We start from the raw sequence: 19830 nt of genomic DNA, 5'->3' as shown, positions 1-19830 counted from the left end.
AATTCTCCCCTGTGTGGGTGCTAGGCCCTGGCACAGGGTGCCCAGAGAAGCTGCGGCTGCCCCTGGATCCCTGGAAGTGTCCAAGGCCGGGCTGGACAGCGCTCGGAGCAACCTGGGCTAGTGCAAGGTGTCCCTGCCATGGCAGGAGGTTGGAAGATGACCTAAGATGATCTTTAAGGTCCCTTCCATTCCAAACCATTCTGTGATTCAAGGAACAAGGAAGGCCCTTTTCCAAGTGAAGTGTTGCATCTCCTCTTGGCTCCCAGCTTGTAGTTGCCGGTTCTTCTGGAAGCAGGCCCGGCCAGTCAGCTGCGATGCACCACGAGTTCTCAACAGGACGGGAGTGACATGTTCACAGAGGGAAAGGCTGTAAACAGATCTTCAAGGCCAAGGTAAAAAAAAGCAAAGGATTTGGCAAAAGCCAAAGGAGTTTGTTGTGTTAGTCAGTTTCCTGGCTGTTGAAATGACCCCAGGTCAATTTCAACATTTCTGGTTTTGGTTTGTTTTAGTAAAAAAGGAATGTGTTATCTCCAGCATATGCTCTCCAATGCATCTACATGTGTTCCCATCTCTTTGTTGGATATCAGGTTATATTAACTGAAGGCAGAATCATAACACAGCAGTAAAACATTTAGAGGTATAGTTAGCCAGATTCAGGCATTTCTCACTCTGCTGTTAACTGTTTTGGTAACTGTAAGCAAGGCAACACCATCCAGTTACTCCACTTTTCCTCAGAGGAAAAGATTATCCTTTTTTTTCCTCATTTTGAAAATAGCTTTCGATGAAAATGATTGTGTGCGTGGCATGTAGGGTTCATTATTTTACCTTTCTCTTCTGCTGTCTTTCCCCTACTATTTTTTATTAATTATTTTGTCCCTGTTCTCCATTCTGTAGGTTTGAAGAAATTCTAATTTTTAAGGTTATGGTTCTTTGAAGGTGCACTTAGCCCACCTTTTGGATGGAGGAAAGAAGACAAGGAGCTCTAAGAAGAGTAAAAAGCTCACTGTAAATGAGCATTCAGAAATGTTTGCTGATGCCATGCCATCACTGAGTAATCAGCAGAAAACATGTGTTGGAAAAACACCTGTCAGTGACTTCACAAAAACACCACAGTCAGACAGGTAGGGAACAGAAGCATAAAATCCCAATTATATGTTCATAACTAAAGGTATGAAACTGACAGATCTTCACTGGGAATTAGAAACTCCTGAATTCTTGGTCATAGCACTAATAACATGTAATAGACTGTCTCCTTGCCAGGTGTAAATTCAGTATAATGAACTTGCTGCCCATTGAGGTGCAGGCTAACAGACTAATATTTGCAATGGCAGGCATATTGTACGGCTTTCCTTTTAAAAAGAAATTGTCTTTGCTCATAGCAATCTAGATATACACACAGTCTGACACACATTTTTTAGGCTGTATTTCCAAGTAAATGGCTTACATGATGATGCAGTAGGATAATGTAATGAACAAGAATGAAGTTAATGCATCCATCGTTTTTTATCCTAAGCCAGCTGCTGAGAAATGATACAGGGATTCTCACTGACCCCAAGGAGAAACACAGTGCCCAAGCTGTTGGGAAAAGCACTGGGCAGATTAAGGCTATTTCCACATTTCCTGCTAGTGTCTCCTTAAGAGTTCATAGGTTTTTTACCTTTTAGAGCTATTCTGTAAGTCTCTGTAGTTTACAAGTCCTAAATCTAGCACGTATTGCTCTAATGCCATCCTAATAGATTTGAAGTTGAGATCTACCCAGACTTCAGTTTGTCTCAGAAGAAGCAACTTTGATTCTTTGAATTATATCCTTTAAAGTTAGAATGATGCTTATGTTCACTTTAATATTACATTTTGCCAATTAAAGTGTATTATACTATTATGTTAGTCCCTCTTCTGGTGCATTTGTAATACAAATTGAAGCTTTATTCTCTTTCTGTTTCAGACAATCTACAACTTTTCCAGGGGCACGGGGAAAGGTAGATGCAAGTTCAGCTGAGAAAGTCAGAGGCCTGCCTGATGTAGTTGGTAAAATTGGTTTCCCTTAATGCTTGATTTTAATTTGCATTCACAGGAGATGTGGTACATGTAACAGGTTTAGCTGAACAAGGTACAAAGTTGTGCTGGTTTGAAAGTAAATCAGCAGGAGAAATTAACCCCACACAAATACCCTGTGAGAGATGATTAACCCCACACAAATACCTTGTGAGAGATTTCAAATTGGAGATACAATTTAATAGAAAGAGTACAGCAAATGCAATGATACAGAAAAACTGGTTGAAAACCACAAAGTCAGAAAACCACAAAGTCAGAGTACAGCCTGGCACCCTGTTGGTCAGGGCTGCAGTGATTGCAGTGCTGTCAGAAGGGGTGGTCTTGGGGAAGTTCAGGTCTTCCTGTGGATGTCCAGTGGTGCTGGTGTCCCAAGTCCCTGCACTGCCTAAATTATATACAGTGGGGTACATCCCCCAGTGCAGGGAGGTTCACAATGGAATGATGTAATCAAAATGGAATTATGTAGAATATTTTTTTTGGAGTCTGTGATGGTAGTTTCAGCTCCCATTCTGCTGTCAGTGCATAATCAGTTCATCATATCCCATTAGCACAGATAACTCTCACTGGATGGATGATGCTGCTGCTTTCCCAGCTGAGTCATTTTAAGGATAAAGGAACACCACCTCACCTTGCAGGGTTTGTCTGTCTCATTTTCACACCCAGCTTGAATCCTGAGGGTCAGGTGTGCACTGAAAACACCCATCATTAACAGCTCAACACAAAATGAGGTCGAGGGAAGCAGAATACACAGTTTGGTTGTATCCACTTTGGCACTCTTTCTCCTGCAGGGCAACAAAAATCAAGCCCAGAAATGGCCTGACACGTTTTTGATGATTTGTAGGTAATTTTGAAGATTAAGAGTCTTCTAATAGAAAAAAAAAACAGTTGTGAAATTTTCAATCAATCACAGGTTATGTTTATATGATAAATTCCAGTTTTGATGTAATCAGATCTCATTCCTGAAATGTTGCAATTTTTTTACATCATACCTGAGCTTAGTTGATAGTTCCATGCTATTATCCTTCTGAAAATCAGAAGTTAATAAAGGAAATTTTAAAATACACCTTAGTATTTTAACCTCCATTTGCTCAGATTGCCCTTCCTGTGGAAAGATGTTGCACACTGTAAAAGCTGCACTAACTACAGCAGTCACAGTGTAGATGCAGGGATTTGTTTCTCATGCATCCCATGTTCTGCATCAGCAGTTCCAGGCTACAGAATTCTCATTTCTTTCCTGGCAGTTCCTGAGGAAGCAGGCAGCAGGGCATGGAGGTGCCTGGCAGAACGGCGGCAGAAGCGTCACCATGGAGCAGTGAGTGAAATGCAGCAGGAGCTGGACTGCATTGGCAGGGTATGGCAGGAGTTTCTAATCCAGTCTTGAGTGCTCTTCTAAAGTCAGGGCCTGATATTCAAATGTTCACTCTGACCTGCCATTTTAGGAGATGGAAGCCTCTGTTTTGGATCTTCAAGAATTCCTTCAGCTTGAAGTGATGAAATCAGATGAAAAGAGTAAACTTCTGTTTGAAAAGATTGCATCTGACATGGATTTGGAAGGTTTCTCATTTGAAGTAAGGCAGCTCAGAGCATTGGCTCAACTTTTGTATCTGCTCAGTGTAACATCTTCTTATGGCTCACTGGAGTCCTAAATTTTTGGGGTTTTACTTTTAAATTGTTTTTTATATATATTTATTTTTCAATAAAATTGAGAGTAGATTTTTATTGCAGGGTTTGGAAGAACTCTGGAATATGATCCATGAGGAATCATCAAACAGAAAGAAGTGGATTAGGGCAGTGGATGAATCCCTAAAGGAGATTGAAAGGAGTCGAGCCATGAAAGTGAGCTGCAGTCTTAATAACTGTTACTTAAGCATAAGATTGTTATTTGCTGATATAATGCTGAGTGCAGAGCAAAGAGAGCTGGTTTCCCCAGGAGTCAGAGGTCTGCCAGTAGTTCTGTTGTGTGGTGATTGCTTTCTTTTCACCAATAAACTATTCACTCATTTTACACCAACATAATCAGGAGAAGCTACTTTTTTCCTAGTTTGAAGGTGTTTCTTTCACAATTACCTATACTAAAGGTGCAAGGAATATGTGAGGTGCTTTTATTTCCCTGGAGAGTTGTGTAGGCCAAAGTTTCATTTGGTGTGTTATTTTTGGGGGGACATAGCTGTTCTGCAGTTGAGAAGGAGCATAGACATGACGTAGCTTGATTTTAGATTGGGTTGGCTGGGTGTCAGTAGCAAACGTGTTGCAATTTTGTAGTCTTCAACCTAACCTGTAAAAGCCACTGGACATCATAGGAAATGTTTGAATTAAAAAAATAGATAGACTGTGGAAGAGCTTGCTGCACTGTCCTTGTAGGCAAAAAAAGCTGTTTGTTCTACCAGTGCCAGTTTCTCCTCTCTTTGTAATTCAGGTATGATGAAAAGGTCCAAGAGTATCACCAGTAACCTTTCTGTTAGATTAGTGACAACAAATGTCAGAGATGAACACATTTGCTTTAATTTTGTGTTCACTTAAAACAGGCACTGGTGGATTCCCTTCAGATATTTGAAAGGAATTTGGTTTGATTTTTAAATTCATATTGCAGCCTGTCTGCAGAGCACTCAATTATCACAGGTATTAAAGAGAAATCAGCTGAGTAGTAGCAAAGTGGAATGTTTTAGTTAGCATTTTTATGAATTACTGAAAAAATCAGTCTTCAAGGTAACTAAGATTAATATTTTAAAATTTACTTCTCAACCTGTGTATCATCCAATTAATTTTAATTCACTTTAATAGATTTAATTAATGTAGAATTAATGAATCTAATGGAATTCATTTTAATGGAAAAATTGTTCATGTAGTTTTTTAACTTGGGAAACTGATATTTGAGTTGACTTTTTGTTGTTGCTTTTCCTTATTCTTTTATTGCACAGATAGCAGATGTACTGACCAAGTATACTGTGAAACTGGAGGAAATTTCCTTCTTCTTGGCAGCTGATGTTCACAGGCTCATTAATGATAAGGCCATGGTAAATGTTTTACCTGGGGCAGAATAGCAATCTGAATATTCCTAGAATGTCTTTTTTTTTTCAGCTGAAATCAATTCTTTCTGCCTATCAATCACTGAAATATAGAGAGATTTCTACTTTGCATGGTATTTGTTATCATTTGTATTCTTTTTTCCCCTCATTTTGTGTAGAAGACACAATTTTTTTTTTGGTTTTGCATGCTGTATGCTGCTTCTACTCCTGGTTTTATTTTTTAATAAACAGAATATAAACAGAGCACTGCTGGATAACGAGAGGGCAACTGCCAAGCTGCTCTTTAATCTAATGAAATCAGAGCTTGAGAAAGAAAAAATGCATCAACTGAAATGGCAAGAGAGAGTCAAGGACTGGAAGCTCATCCAAAAGAACTGTGTAGTTCAGAGTTTCAGGTCAGAAATTTTGCCATCTCATTTTAGACAATAAATAACACAAAGTGACTAGTGTTCACTCGTGGTTTCTATAAAACAACAAGTTAAAAAAAGTTATTTTTTCTTTATACATATCATATATGATATCATGTATGATATCATGTATCCATTATACATATTTTTATTCCATCCTGCAGAGAATTTATGGCAAGTGAAGAAATACAGAATCCCCCAGCTGTGAAAATGGAAATGGAAAACATGATAAAGGAACAGATTGTACTTAGTGAACAGAGACTGAGGGTTTTGCAGCACATTGGGTATGGCAAAAGAGGATATAGCATAAAGGAAAACAGTTCTTTCTGGAGTTAATGAGGGCCTTGGCTACAAAATGCACTTTGCTTTCTGTCAGTGTGTGATTGTTAAATTCAGCAGTGAGACAGGGTCTAAACCTATTTTTCTACAGCTATTTTTAATGGAAAAAGTGCATTCTTGATTTTCACTGCACCAGCTGCACTAAATAGGTGGTGATCGAGGGCTAAAAATGCAGGAAAAGTAAATTTTACTGACATTTGAAACGTGGTAGAAATGGGCAGACAAAGATGGGTGGAAAGCTAGAAGTTAGTGGTTTTTTAATCCATGGGATTTAATTAGTGTAATAAATTAAGAGAGGAGTATGGATAGAAATCTAACACTGCTATGTTTGAATATCCATCCTGAACAAGAAGCATTTTTGGGCAATGCATTACAATATTTACAGGGAGTTTTTTTACAGTGGATGTAGGAACAAGGTAGATTACTGTTAGTTCCTTGTTGGGTAGTAAACAGAACAACACCAATCTCTTTGGTTGATTTTCATTGCCAAGATGGCTGTAAATAAAATAAAGTGCAGTACTATGGATACTCTGATTCATAATTTTGTATTTTATAATAGTTTTATATACAAATGACTGGTTTGTATTTTAAGATCCTTGACTCTTGTTTCCTACTTTGATAGCTCCTTGTTGCCTCCAACACATACAAAATCTGACATAAATGAATGGTACAGAACTCTGGAGAATTTAAACAAAAGTATAGGTAAGTTGGGAAATCATAAAAACAGTCTGGATTTCAAGCAATACTTCCTTTTTTTCCTGGGCAATGAGGCAGACAGTTGCTTTGGAAGTGTATGTTTGCTCTATTCTTTGTTCCACGTGTTCCCACATACCTTCTCAGCTGCTTTGAGCTGGCAGTAAGGCCCAAAGAAGCTGCCTGTGGCATCACTTTCCTTTGGCTGGTACAAGCACTTGTACAGGGTGACATCTAGCAGGGACTGGCTCAGTTAGAATTACTCTGGGGAAATAAAAGGTTAATTTTGACATGGATCAGTTCTCAATCATACAAAAATACTCCTTTTTAACCCTTGGAGAAGAAAAGGGGAAGAAGTAGGAGGTACTTCCTTTCTCCATGTACTGTAGTGTGCCTATAAACAGCTGTGCGTCACATTCACATTTTCTAAAACATCCCTTCGCCCGGGATTTTTCTCCTGGGAAGCTGAGAAGCCTCAGAGAAAAAGGAAAACAAATTCTTATCTCATTTGCTTCTCCTGTGTTGCGCTCACATGTGGAATGTGTTTGGAGATTGTTTACCCACAGGTGATTGTTTCATTGGATTCTGGTGTGAGTTGTTTCGACTCATTGGCCAATCAGGGCCAAGCTGTGTCAAGACTCTAGAAAGAGTCACGAGTTTTCATTATTATCTTGTTAGCCTTCTGTCTATATCCTTTCTGTATTCTTTAGTAGACTTTAGTATAGCACTCTTGAATGTAATATAGTATCATAAAATAATATATTAGCCTTCTGAGAAGATGGAGTCAGATTCATCATTCCTTCCTGCCAGGAGGATCCCAGCAAATACAATAATGTGTATTAAAACATCTTATTTGATTGGTTGTTAGTGTCACACGGGTGTGCAGACGCTGCTGGGATCTGTTCCCTGTGCTGGGATACAGCACAAGGGCCTCTGTCATGTTTCCTTTTCATACTGCACTGTGAAATACAGAATTTTGACTGGTCTGTTCCATATCATTCAGACAGCCATAATGCAGAGTGTGTGGAGAAAATGCGGGTCCAGTACGAGCTGGTCCAGGAAAAATGTCAGGAAAAAGTGCAGACCTGCAAGGTGGGTGTCCCAGCTTTGGGTGTGGTAGCCATGGTACAGTGTGTCATTACAGTAAAATGTGTTTCAGGATCCACCAAACACTGAGATAACAAGTGAAACTAGTTTTTAACCTCTGTCTTATTCTGTTCAAAGAGTAACCATCCATTTGGTTTCACAGTAGTATTTGGTATTTGTACTTGAAATGTGTAAAAGTAATGAAGGGGGTGCTGCCCTGCATTTATGTGCAAGGACCCTCAGCCTTTGTGCTAAATCTGTCTTACCTTGGCAAAGAAATTCCACCTCTCTGCCAGATTTTCCCTGTGTATCCAGCTGAATTGTAGTGTTTACTAACAATGTGGGATCTAGGAGGCTGAGTCTTTCTGTGTCCATTACAAGAAAAGAAACACTAAGTTTAGCCATGCTCTCTGAAAGTCATGCATGTCAATAATTTGCTATTCTTTTCATTTAGATGACCCTGTTGGATAAGAACATTTGCACAGTAGAGGATGTTGAAGTTTTGCATTCCAACATGCTTCAGATGACTGAGAAACTAAAACACAGGTTTGAAGAAGAACTGGAGCACATGGATGTACGTTGATTACATTTATTTTTATCACTCCTTGGGATTAGTCTGTTCTTCCTGTGCTCCCTGCAATGCCTTCTGCATCCTAGACTATTGATGTCACATTAGAAACAGGTCCATAGTGTGGCTAAACACTGCAAAGAAACAAAGTTTGGTGTGGAAGAGTTTCACATGGAAGTGTTCATAATTACTGTGTTCATTATTTGTGATGTATTTTATTTTTATTATAATTTATATCTGAAATACGTATGATAGAGATGAATGAAGTATGGCCCAATCTGCCAAAAGGCACAGGAATAGACATAAATAATCTCCCAAATGTCTTCCAGTCTGATATTTTGTGATTCTATGCATAAAAATGACTGGGGAGTTGTTCCTAAAGAGATAAATTGTAGAATGTGATTCAGTGCTTTACAATGCCAGAATAAACAAAAGTTTTGATACTCTTGGCTTAAAGAATAAAAATCCACATTCTTACCCAGTTTACTTGGATTTTTTTTTTTTACTCTCCACATAGAAGACACAGTGTTGAACACCAGTCATGTAATTCCTTTTATCATGTTACATATCCTGTTACTCATTCATTTCACCTTCCAGCAGTTTAAAAATAACTTGTTCGTGTGTTTCTTTAGAGTGATTTTAAGGAGATGCCTAAATGGCATGAGCAGCATTGTCAAGGCTTGTACAGCTGTGTTCAGGAGGCCATGGATCTCTGGGATGTTCATCTGCTCCAACTGTCCCAGCAGGAAGATGTACTTCAGAAGAAAGTAGATGAATACAGATTGGAACAGGATAACATAATACAGGTATAAACATAAAAACAAGGATGTGGCATAATGTAAAGAAAGGATTTCTTAATACAAAGAACCCTCTGGAATTCAAAATAGCTGCTATAAAATGAAAAACATAGTATCTGACTTTTATATTGGAATTTCTACTTTCCAGTTTCATTCTGTCAGGTGCATTTTTGCTTGATTCACACTGAATGGACAGTCCTGTCTTATTCTTGATACGGCAAAAGTGATAAAGATCAATGCTGCTTTCTGTATAAAGTGGCTGCAAGTTGCTATTATGAGATCTTGTGCAGGTATGGAGTCTGGTTGGATGCCAAGTTCTCATAGTTAAAACAGCTTGGGGTAGCAGTGTCAGAGGTGTTCATTATCTGGGAAGGTCTTCATAGATGATGAGTTTTGCTAAGGTCCTCATGTAGAATATATGTACATAACTATTTAGGATTCAAGTAATTTGATTGTGAGATTTTAGTATATACTAAACTGTTTTTACTGGCTTTTTAATGTGGCCTCAGGTGCGGAAAGATAATCTGGATACAATTTTGGAAAAAATGAAAATGGCCACCTGTGAAGAAGAGCTGGAGGAATATTTGAAGAATGCCCTTTCTACTTTAGATCAAATTAGAACTAGGTAAGAATTTTGTATCGTAAATTTAAAAAGTAAAGCATATTTTAACATGGATGGTACTTCTTAGGCCTTGTTTATGCTGCTGTGTGAAGGTATGGAAAAAGCTTTTATTTCATGTAAGAATATAAAATAATGTACCTATTGAGCAAGGCTAAGGCAAATATACCCACAGTTTAGGAATGGGACAAAGACAGAAGGTTATCTTTTAAAAACCATACCCCATCAGTATTACTGTGCATACCATCATATCTATGCCTTATTCAGAAGGTAAAAGTAGTGGTTCAGATTCTTGAATCACAACAATCAGAAGTTGGTTTGCACCAACAGACTCGATCTCATTCAAAGTTGCAAGGACTAAGATCTTTAAGTAGCCAAAGTATTTATTTTGATAAGCTCTCTGTTATCATGGTTAGGCATTTGCAATCTTAAAAACCATATAAAAATTGGTACAATAGTGCTCTCCTTGCTAAAGACCTTAGCAGCTGGTGTGAAACCTGAAAGGAAGCAGCTCTGTTCTCACTCCCAGGAGGTCTTTTCTGCCTGTTAGATCAGAGGCACATTAGAAGAGCAAAATGGACATGAGGGGCAGATTCACACACCTTCACACACCTCACAGTGGGATTGTGGTTAGAGCTGGGGGTTTGATACTCTTAATAATCATTCAAACAATTTTTAAAAAGCCAGAGGTAACAGACCAAGTGAAAATACAATGTAGCCTATCTGAACACATACATACATTCCCCATAATTATCTTTGTTTAGGAGACAAAGCAAATGTAAATATAAATGAAAACAAGCATGAACGTTGATTCTTCTTGAATCTAGACTCAGCTTGAACTGTTAGTTTTTATTTTCAAGTAAAATGAAAATAAACCAGAAAGGCTCAGTCACAGCTGAGCACAGTGAAGAACTAACATGGAAGACAGTAATTTGACCTCTCTTATGTAAGCAGTGTTTGAATGGTTTCCCAACCAAAAGGAAGGATGTAAAAGCTTTTTTGTAAATATTTCTTAACTTTTGTGCATTTGTTTATTTGCATATTTATTTGTAATGAACTAATCTCTTACAAGGCAGGATGTGATTGTATTCACTATAAACAGATCAATGGCAACGTTTAGCCTAAAGGTTTTATGAGATTGATCAAAAAAGTTAGATTTAGATTTGAAGGCACTGTAGTCACAATTTTATTTCTATACATACTTGAGTCTCTTAAACAGTGACCTTAAATTTGACAGGAATGAGACATGCAAGCAGATTGTAATGAATGAAGTAATGGCTTATCCAAAAGCTATTTTGTGGGAGTTGATTTCTTACAGTATTTCCATCAGCCAGCATTTCAGTGTGAAGGAAATCGTCAAACAGGTAAAAAGAAAATTTCTTCTGGTTTAAAACCTTACTGCTGTATTACTTTTTCACTTTAGAGAAAATTTACATTACCTTTAAAATTCAGATTATATAAAGTACTGTTTCAGCCATTGAATAAAGTGCTTTTGGTAGAGATAGCAGAGGGAAACCAAAACATTTCTCAGTCCCACACTTTTAACTCTGTCCTTGTTACAAACAGAATTTTAGCAAATTCATTTGCCTTTGGAACAGAAAACTACAAGGTAACACTTACAGTAATTGATTTGAGTGACGCAGATTCTTTAGATAGTTAGTGATCTATTCAAGACTATCATATCTTACTGAAATAGATACATTTTGAGGAGGGATATGGATTTCTTAGAAGAAAGCAAATCCATATTTTAAAATGGTGTGGTGGGTGTTTTTTATTGTTGTTTTGCTTTTAGAACTTGCAAGGCACAACAGACTCCACAGTTCAAGATCAAGGTGATACCTCAACAGTCCAAACAGGTATTTCTGCTTGGTTGTTTTTCCATCTGTATTTCTTTGGATTGCGACCAGAAGAACTCTGCTTTGACTGTAAGTAAGTAGTTGAGACTTCAGAAGGTGAGCATATGGTGGAGCAGCAAGCTGAGAGCATTGTGCAAGGAGAGAAAAATCACAGAGTATCCTGAGTTGGAAGGGCCCCATAGGGATTGTGAAAGTCCAACTCTTGGCCCTGACCAGACACCCCAACAATCCCACCCTGTGCATCCCTGCGAGTGTTGTCCAAACCCTCCTGGAGCTCTGGCAGCCTCGGGGCTGTGCCCATTCCCTGGGGAGCCTGGGCAGTGCCCAGCACCCTCTGGGGAAGAACCTTTTCCTAATAGCCAGTCTAATCCTCCCCTGGCACAGCTCCAGGTGTTCTCTTGGGTCCTGTCCCTGGTCAGAGATCAGAGCTGCCCCTCTGCTGCCCTCAGAGGAGCTGCAGCTGCCGGTGAGCTGTGAGCTCAGTCTCCTCCAGCTGAACCAAATGCCCTCAGCCACTCCTTGAATGGTTTCCCCTCCAGACCCTTCACTATCTCTGTGTCCCTCCTTTGGAGATTCCTCTAATAGCTTCAGGTCTTTCTGACATTGTGGCATCCAAAATTGCCCCCAGGGCTCGAGGCAAGGACATCCCAGCCCAGAGCACAGCAGGATGATCACCTCTCTCAACTGGTGCCAGAAGATCAGGACAGTTGTCAAAAATCAGCTGGGGAAACAGAGCTAACAGAGAAACAGGTAATCTTGGCAATGGAAATTGAAAAAACAGAAGAAGAAGAAGATAAGCAGAGTATTCCTCATGAAAGTGAAGAAAATGAGCCTACAGAACAGGGACTAAGCATTACACAGGTAAGTGAGCAAGAGAATAAGTTTGAAGGTGAAGGCAGTCTTTTCCAAAATAAAGAGGAATGGGAAGTCTTTTTGCTGAGAATGAGTAGAAAGTCCTTTTTTGCTTCGTTTGCTTACAAAGTACTGAGAGCTTTAGATACTTTTAATGGAAAATGAAGTGTGTAAAACAGTTCATGACCATTCTTTTGGATCTTTTAGCCTTGCAGAAAGCCTTTGCATAATTTTTTTTAATCTGTCTTTCGTCACCATGTTCTCAGCCTGTGGTGAATGTTTAAAGCTAAGTATTTGTACCTAAGTATTAATTTTTCAGTTGCCATGAATTTATTACCATAACAAAAACCTTTTAAAACATTGTCAACTCTTATGTCTTGCCGGCATATAAATACATAAATAAATATATATATGTATATAAATATATAAATATTGCCAGCACTGTGTAGATGTCCAGACGGAGAACGAGTACATTATTCTAAATATCCTTAGGATTCTTACACTTGCTGGTGCACTGTTGATTCTATGCTGATACCTTTAAAAGTAATGTGATAATTTCCAAGAATTTCCCAGTCAGTGTCCAAGAGCAGTGAGGGAGAAAGTGCTGAAATTGCCACAGAGGTTTTTTCCACTGCTAGTGGAAATATTTACACTGTTCTTGGACTTTAACAGGCAGGAAAGACTGACATCACAGAGAGTTATTTTACAAAATATGAAAAAGAAGAATCACTTCCTATGTACCTGAAATATGTACTTCTCACAGAAGCCACGTTTGACGAACTGAAAGAAAGGTGAGCTGAGAACAATTTATGTGATGGACAAATTTCAGCTGTTTAGAAGAAACATTAGACTAGAGAGGCAAAAGTAATCTAATTACTAGGATATAATTAGATATTTATATACTTAGATATTTAATTATAAAGTTATGATTGTACAATTATTATGTTATTCCACTTTTTAAATTGATACAAATATGAGAAAATATTTACATTGCTTTGTATCCATGGCTGTCAAAGTACCACAAAAACATTTACCTTTACAGAAAATTCATATTTTGTGGAAAATTATTTAGTGAGAAAGCATATTACAGAAAGACAAGTAATTTGCCCAAATTTACTGCAGAGCCATGAAGGTAAAATGCCTGGTATTCAATACTAAGCAGCTAGCTCTAAAACTACCAGTATTGTGCAAATGGTACTGAAACAGTACCTTCCTATAGCCAGAAGTTGAATTCTTAGAAATAATAAATATAAATAATATATATAGAAATTCTTATTTATTATTTCTATTCCTCCCTGTAATATTTCTTTTTCAATCATAGGATTCGCCTCTGCTATTTTGAACACTTGGAGAAATGGTTTGCAGAATCCTTGTCCAACTCCTGTGTCCTTGTAGCTGCCAAGAAAGAGGAGCTGAATTCAATACTCCTGCTGCATCTTAAGTTGCATCAAAAAAAGCAGGAGGAGATACAGACAAATATCTACAATGGTCGAGCTGGTATTGACTTTTTTTTTTTTGTATTTTGAGCATCACAAGTCTTCATTTAGAGATGGTCCTAAGTGGGCCAAAATCTGTTTCAGCAGTAGTTGACTCAGTAATAGAGGACAATATAAAGCAGTTGAGTGTCTATGAATTCCCAGTATATTATACTACTCACATATTTTTTAAATGACATTTCTTTTCTATAGCTCTTCCTGGTTTGTGCTGTGTTATTTTTGGAAAAATAGACAGCAATACCTTGATTAACAACTGGATTGTAGAAGATGTTGAACATTTTGTTGTCAATCTTTGTGAATTCTCATCCACATTGAAATTATTTAACAAGAGTTTGTGGTGTACAAAAAATATTTTAAAAGTGTTGCAGAAAAAGAAATTAACAAGTTGAGACAGCCAAAATGTCAGGGTGAAGCTTCTGAAAACATGAGAGGGAGAATTTAACTCTGAAATATCACTGAGCAGCTACAGAGCATCTTCTAATGAAAACTCTTTCTGCATGTGTCAGAGAAGTGTTGGGTTTTAATGGTGAGAAAAAAATATTTTAGACAGGTTTGTTGGTCTTTAACAGAAAAGTTAAAAAATTCTTCTTTTGGAAAACAGGCAAATAATTTTTCAATTTCCCTTTTTCTGTAATGAGGACAGGTGCTTCTTCTGGTAGCTTTCTTGAGGTGATTGGCTGGCTCTTGATTTATGCAGCTATCATTCCAGAAGAGAGATCAAAACCTAATTTTTTTTCTTTCCCTCCCAAAATCAGGAGAAGTGTATTTTCCATTAAAAAATATAACCTTTAGTTTTGTTACAAGACTGACAACGGAGAGATAATGGAGATGTCAGCAATGACCAAAAATAAAAGGAAAAGAGCACACAAGAGACATTTGTGGTTTGAATGGATTAGGAGCTGTTAAGGATGATATATGTCTTTCACAGGAGAAAAATCAAAGAAACCAAATTGAATGTATTTAATTTGTATGTTTTAGCTACTATGAGCTCTGGCTTTGCTTATTTTGCTGCTGCTGCTAATCACAGGTTAACTAGGCATTGTGATAGCTCACAGTAAAGAGGAAGTAATGTCCCTAGTATAACTTCCTTTCTTTTCAGCGGAGCTGTCTCTTCACAAAGAGCGCCTTGAGTGCCACTGTGCAATGCTGGCAGAAAGCCTGGAAAAGGAGAAAGCTGAATTCCTCAAATTTTCAGACCAGCTACAGAACCTCAACACAAACTTTCATTCCCGAGTCCAAAACTTGGAGTATGACTTGCTCCACACTCCTTTGACTGAGCAGTAAGTGTGCCACTGCTGTTGCTGTGAATCTCCCTAGTTAATTACTCCTGATTGCTATCTGAAATGTTTATGGTTTGCATTCTGAACCTGTTTTATATGTAACTGCTCTTCAAGGAAGACTACTTCATAAAACTTGAAAATGTAAAGAATTTCATTCCCTTTCCTTGATGAAATTAAAATCAGGACTGAACACATGGAAATTCTCCTCTCCTTTCAAAGTGCTGGCAGTCTTTAAGTAGAAAAGATGTTTCATCTGTTTAGATTTTATCCAGTTTACTGAACGTGCACGCTAATAAAACAAATATCGCTATTTGTTTTTCAAGAAAAGTGCCCAGTAGTATCAGCTGTTGCTGATATCTTCCATGGGTTCATCCAAACCATCCCAGCTCGGGGAATTGCTTTGAGAGTCATAAATCACTTTGGAGTCCTCAGTTTTTCTCATGTCTTTACAGCCAGCACTTGCTGAATCATGCTGTGTGTTCCTCTTCAGACACGTTTTCCCTGTCTTTTATTATTTGCTGTTAGGTCAGCTTCTTCCAGCAATAATCTGGAATCAGAGCTCTGCAACCAGCTGGAATCAATCAGGGTAACTGTGAGAAGTTACCAGCAGCACTTGGAGGAAGCTTTTGGAAAATTAAGGGATTCGAATGTGGATTTTCTCAAAAGTTGCAGGTACATAGATTTCATGGAAGTGTTGTTTATAAATGGTGACCTACTTCTGGGAATCGGTGTTTGTTGCATAGGCAGAACAGTAAAAGTAAAGTTTATTTTGTTATTCATCTAGTTTCCTATTTAGAAAAAGAAATGTATCTCGTTAAATCACAATTAATATGCTGTTTTCATCAGATTTGTGTTGTTTCAGGTCTGTTTAGCTAAAATGGTCTTGGAGTAAAATGACTTACAGCCAATTGTTTATATGTTTGCTTTCAGATTATTTTCAGAGAGTGGTGACTTTGCATCTGTGGAGGTAAAGTTTTTCAACGAGTGTCTTCAGAAAGAAAGTAAACAAATTGACTTGATTGAAAGTTCAATCAAGACAGATGTGGAGCAAATAAAGTTGAGCTGCTTGAATCAGGTATGCAGAATGATATTATTTCAAATGATGTTTTCTATTGACATATTTGATGCAATTTGCAGTCAGCCTGCTTTCATATTAGAACTGTAAGTCTGTCCTGTTTGGCAGTCACGTGATGGAAAAAATTGGTAGAATGGCAAGTTCTATCATTTGAGTTTTAAAAAGTGAAAAATTATCTTGTCCTGTCTTTTGTTTCTGACATTCTTAAAGGCTACAGAACTTTTCAAGCAGTGTGGAAAAAAGTTTGCTTCTCTGTCTCTGAGCCGAGCCTTCATGGAGAAGGTCCATCAATATTTGAGAAAGCTACGACAGCAAATTAAATCAGAGGTACAAACAGGAACATCAGAACTTTACTGAAATTCAATATGATAATTTTCTCTTATACCTTTGAGGAGATTTTGGCTGAATTCATAGTGGACAAATATTACATTTTTTTATGTTAATTTAAAACCAGTTTTCTGTCACTATCCACTTAAAAAAATACTTTTAATACTGCTGCAGCTGTGCTGGAACACTATGGCCTTGCAGCACATTGAGTATGTACATCTGAATTCACCAATATTTTTGTGTGGTGCAGCTGCTTTCATGAATGACTGTTTTCAGCTTCTCCTCTGAGTACTGGAGATTTTAACCAGTTTTTATCAGTGGTTCTAAAGGTTTGAAAGTGGAGCCTCTGAAATTCCTGTGAATGGGGACTTTACTTATCCAGTTTCCTAAAGTTTGTTTCTGCTTTAGGTAGCGAATTCCAATTTGCAGTCAATCACATTAAAGTCTTACCTGGAAAAGATTCAGCAGAAGAGAGATGCTTATGTTCATTCTACTGCAGATAAAGAAGTAACTTCTAATCAGCATGTAATGGTATTTAATTTGGCTTGTTATTAATTGTTATTAATTTGGTATAAACTAATATTTTTGAGGAAGACTTATGTTTCCTTATATTTGGGGCTGGGCAGAAACACTGAATTTTTGCTCAGAAAGGTCATTGTCCTGGATTCAGGTAGGATGGAGTTAATTTCTTCTCAGTAGCTGTTACAGTGTTGTAGTTTCAGAATGAGAATGGTGTTGATAACTCAGTTTTTGCTAAGTCTTGTTTATCCTAAGACAAGGACTTTTTTTTTCCTTGTCTCCTGCTCTATCACTGAGGACGTTCACAAAGGAAACTGGGACAGAACATAGCTGAGATAGGTGACCCAAACTGGCCAAAAAAGGGATATTGCAGCCTATGGAGTTTATAAACTGGGGGATTTATCTGGAAGGGCCAGTCTAGGTTCAGGAAGGGGGATCTGGCTCTGGTCAGCAGGTGGTGAGCAATGGTGTTGTGCATCACTTGTTTTTCACTTTTTATTATCATTATTATTATTATTTACCATTATCACTGTATTTCATTTTACTTTCAATGATTAAACTGTTCTTAACACACGAGTTTTCCTTTGATTCTCCTCCCTAATATTCCACCAGGGCAAGGAGGGTTGAACTCTGTGGTGCTTAATTTCCAGCTGGGTTTAAAACCACAACAGTCCTTTTTGGACAGTCAGTACCTGTTTTCCTGTTTGCCAAACCAAAACCTCAGCCTCTTATACAATCTCATTGCTTCCATGTCTGTGTACATAAACTGGTGACAGAACAAAGGCAAATAATATTGTTTGCAAGAGTCAGCATGTGTGAAAAGGTTAGAAGAGTCAGTTTAGTAAATACCATCTGTTTTATCATATATTTCAGGCTTTAACTGCTGAAGAGTTGTATGCTTTTGCCAGAGAGATGTTGGAAGAGCTGGAAAAGAGGAGCAAGTATCTTGACTGCTTTGTAGTAAAAGCAAATATCCCACCTGCCACTGTAAGATAACATTCACATTCTCTGTATTTTATTTAATATTGAGAGAATTTTCATATGTACATGTTTTAATGGTTTTTTAGAATTTCTGCTTTGAATTCTCAAATGAAAAGAGAATCTGCATTATGGTGAGATGTCAAAGACATTGTAAGATTAGGACAGCCTTTTTAAGAGGTTGAGTAAATCAGTAAGTTTATAAAATGCTGAAGAGATACATGGCATTGCAATGAGTTGCTCAGTTCTTCACAAGAGTTTGTTTTCAAGGTATAGCACTATTCAGAGGTACATATTTCACAGGTTTCTTAAAATTATTTAAAAAAAAAATCCCAAATGTGTCCTGAAGGGATTTTGTTTTTATCAAACAGGTTGTGTTTTCTTTTCTGGGAGAGTCTGTCTTTATTATGTAAAATCTCTGTAGATCATTGTTTTAAGAGTATATCCTTAAATACTGTTTATGATGATTATGAGAACCTACTCTTAACTGCTTTGAAGTATTTTAGAGCTGTACAGTTGTAACAACATTGCTGCTAGAATGACAAAAAATTTATTTCAGCCTGTGAAGCAAGATATTGTCTGTTTAGAAAATTGCTCTAGTAGTCAGTCATTACATGGAATCCTTTCACTAACTGCCTGCTGTGGTCTACAGGGCTTCATTTTTCTTCCCATTTCAGGAGGCCCTCACCACTCCTGGCGCAGATGGGACGTTGCAGGAGCACTCAGCCACTCCTGATGTGGATCGGAGGTCACAAGGTTCCATTGCTCCTGCTGTTCCAAGGGACAGTCTCAGTTCTGAGTGCAGAAGGATGGTGATGGGACTGGATCCTGACAAATTCCCTTTGTTAAATCCAAGTGGAATGGGTACATCAATATTTGATGATTTGGCAATAAAAGCTATTGGAAATTTAGCTGGGTAAGTACTTGTTATCCTAAAGGTATTTTTCTGTGCATGTCTTTATTTATATTTTCTTTGCCCACAACTAGTTCATAGACTGGTCATAGGTAATACTGCTAGATATTTCCTAATCAGTCTAAGTTTAAAAATTAGTCTAGCTGAGATTGCTTTGTTTTGTAAACCAAGATTTCTCATAGCCAAAACCACCCCTTTGTGAGTGACATCTAGTATACAATGATAAATTTTAGATATTTAATTTTTGTCTTCTAGAGCCTTATTTTAGTGAAAGGTGACTACCTGCTACATAGTTGACTGAATATACAAAGTGTAAAATGAAGAGTGTGACAAATGTTTGATTTCCAAATAGTGTTTGAATGCAGTTTTTCTTGTAGAAACTCCAAAATTCCGGTTAAACAATCAGTCCTATGAAATTGCTTCCATATACACTGTCAGTTGTAAAAGTAACCCTATCTGTTAAATATGGTCTCAGAAATTTCACTCACTTAGCACATGATAAGGATAGAGAACTTGCCTTGTTTGCTATATAATATAGTATAGAACATAAAATGACAGGATGTGCAGTAGTACTTAGCTCTTTATTTTTTTTTTCTTTTCAGATTTGACCCATCAAAAAAATACCGAGACCTAAATCGGGGGAAAAAGAATCCAGGTGTGCCTGTATTTCTTTTAATATTTTCTTTTCATCTAAATTGTAGTTCCTGGCATTTTATTGCACAGGTCTAGCATGGATAGTATAGAACATAAAATGACAGGATGTGCAGTAGTACTTAGCTCTTTATTTTTTTTTTCTTTTCAGATTTGACCCATCAAAAAAATACCGAGACCTAAATCGGGGGAAAAAGAATCCAGGTGTGCCTGTATTTCTTTTAATATTTTCTTTTCATCTAAATTGTAGTTCCTGGCATTTTATTGCACAGGTCTAGCATGGTCCAGGCCAGTGG

At 37.6% G+C, this 19830-nt stretch overlaps 1 protein-coding gene across 1 annotated transcript in view; it reads left to right on the top strand.

Moving 5' to 3' along the window:
- The first annotated feature begins 264 nt into the window (after positions 1-264).
- CCDC180 (coiled-coil domain containing 180) overlaps positions 265-19830 on the top strand; it is a 27897-nt gene continuing 8331 nt past the window's right edge. Inside the window, exons 1-27 of the mRNA XM_031063612.1 lie at positions 265-392; positions 895-1121; positions 1943-2025; positions 3294-3403; positions 3492-3620; positions 3778-3888; positions 4971-5066; positions 5310-5473; positions 5650-5769; positions 6447-6526; positions 7521-7609; positions 8058-8177; positions 8804-8977; positions 9478-9593; positions 10825-10951; positions 11380-11443; positions 12072-12304; positions 12968-13086; positions 13617-13792; positions 14891-15071; positions 15597-15743; positions 16002-16146; positions 16357-16473; positions 16882-17004; positions 17866-17979; positions 18648-18886; positions 19686-19738. Coding sequence (XP_030919472.1) covers positions 1024-1121; positions 1943-2025; positions 3294-3403; positions 3492-3620; positions 3778-3888; positions 4971-5066; positions 5310-5473; positions 5650-5769; positions 6447-6526; positions 7521-7609; positions 8058-8177; positions 8804-8977; positions 9478-9593; positions 10825-10951; positions 11380-11443; positions 12072-12304; positions 12968-13086; positions 13617-13792; positions 14891-15071; positions 15597-15743; positions 16002-16146; positions 16357-16473; positions 16882-17004; positions 17866-17979; positions 18648-18886; positions 19686-19738 — 3328 coding nt within the window. The 5' untranslated portion in view covers positions 265-392; positions 895-1023. The remainder of the gene's footprint in view (positions 393-894; positions 1122-1942; positions 2026-3293; positions 3404-3491; positions 3621-3777; positions 3889-4970; positions 5067-5309; positions 5474-5649; positions 5770-6446; positions 6527-7520; positions 7610-8057; positions 8178-8803; positions 8978-9477; positions 9594-10824; positions 10952-11379; positions 11444-12071; positions 12305-12967; positions 13087-13616; positions 13793-14890; positions 15072-15596; positions 15744-16001; positions 16147-16356; positions 16474-16881; positions 17005-17865; positions 17980-18647; positions 18887-19685; positions 19739-19830) is intronic.

This window comes from Geospiza fortis, unplaced genomic scaffold (genome assembly GCF_000277835.1).
Source record: "Geospiza fortis unplaced genomic scaffold, GeoFor_1.0 scaffold398, whole genome shotgun sequence".
NCBI lineage: Eukaryota > Metazoa > Chordata > Aves > Passeriformes > Thraupidae > Geospiza > Geospiza fortis.
Note: the sequence above shows the minus strand (reverse complement) of the source record. Positions and strands in the feature narration are given on the sequence as shown.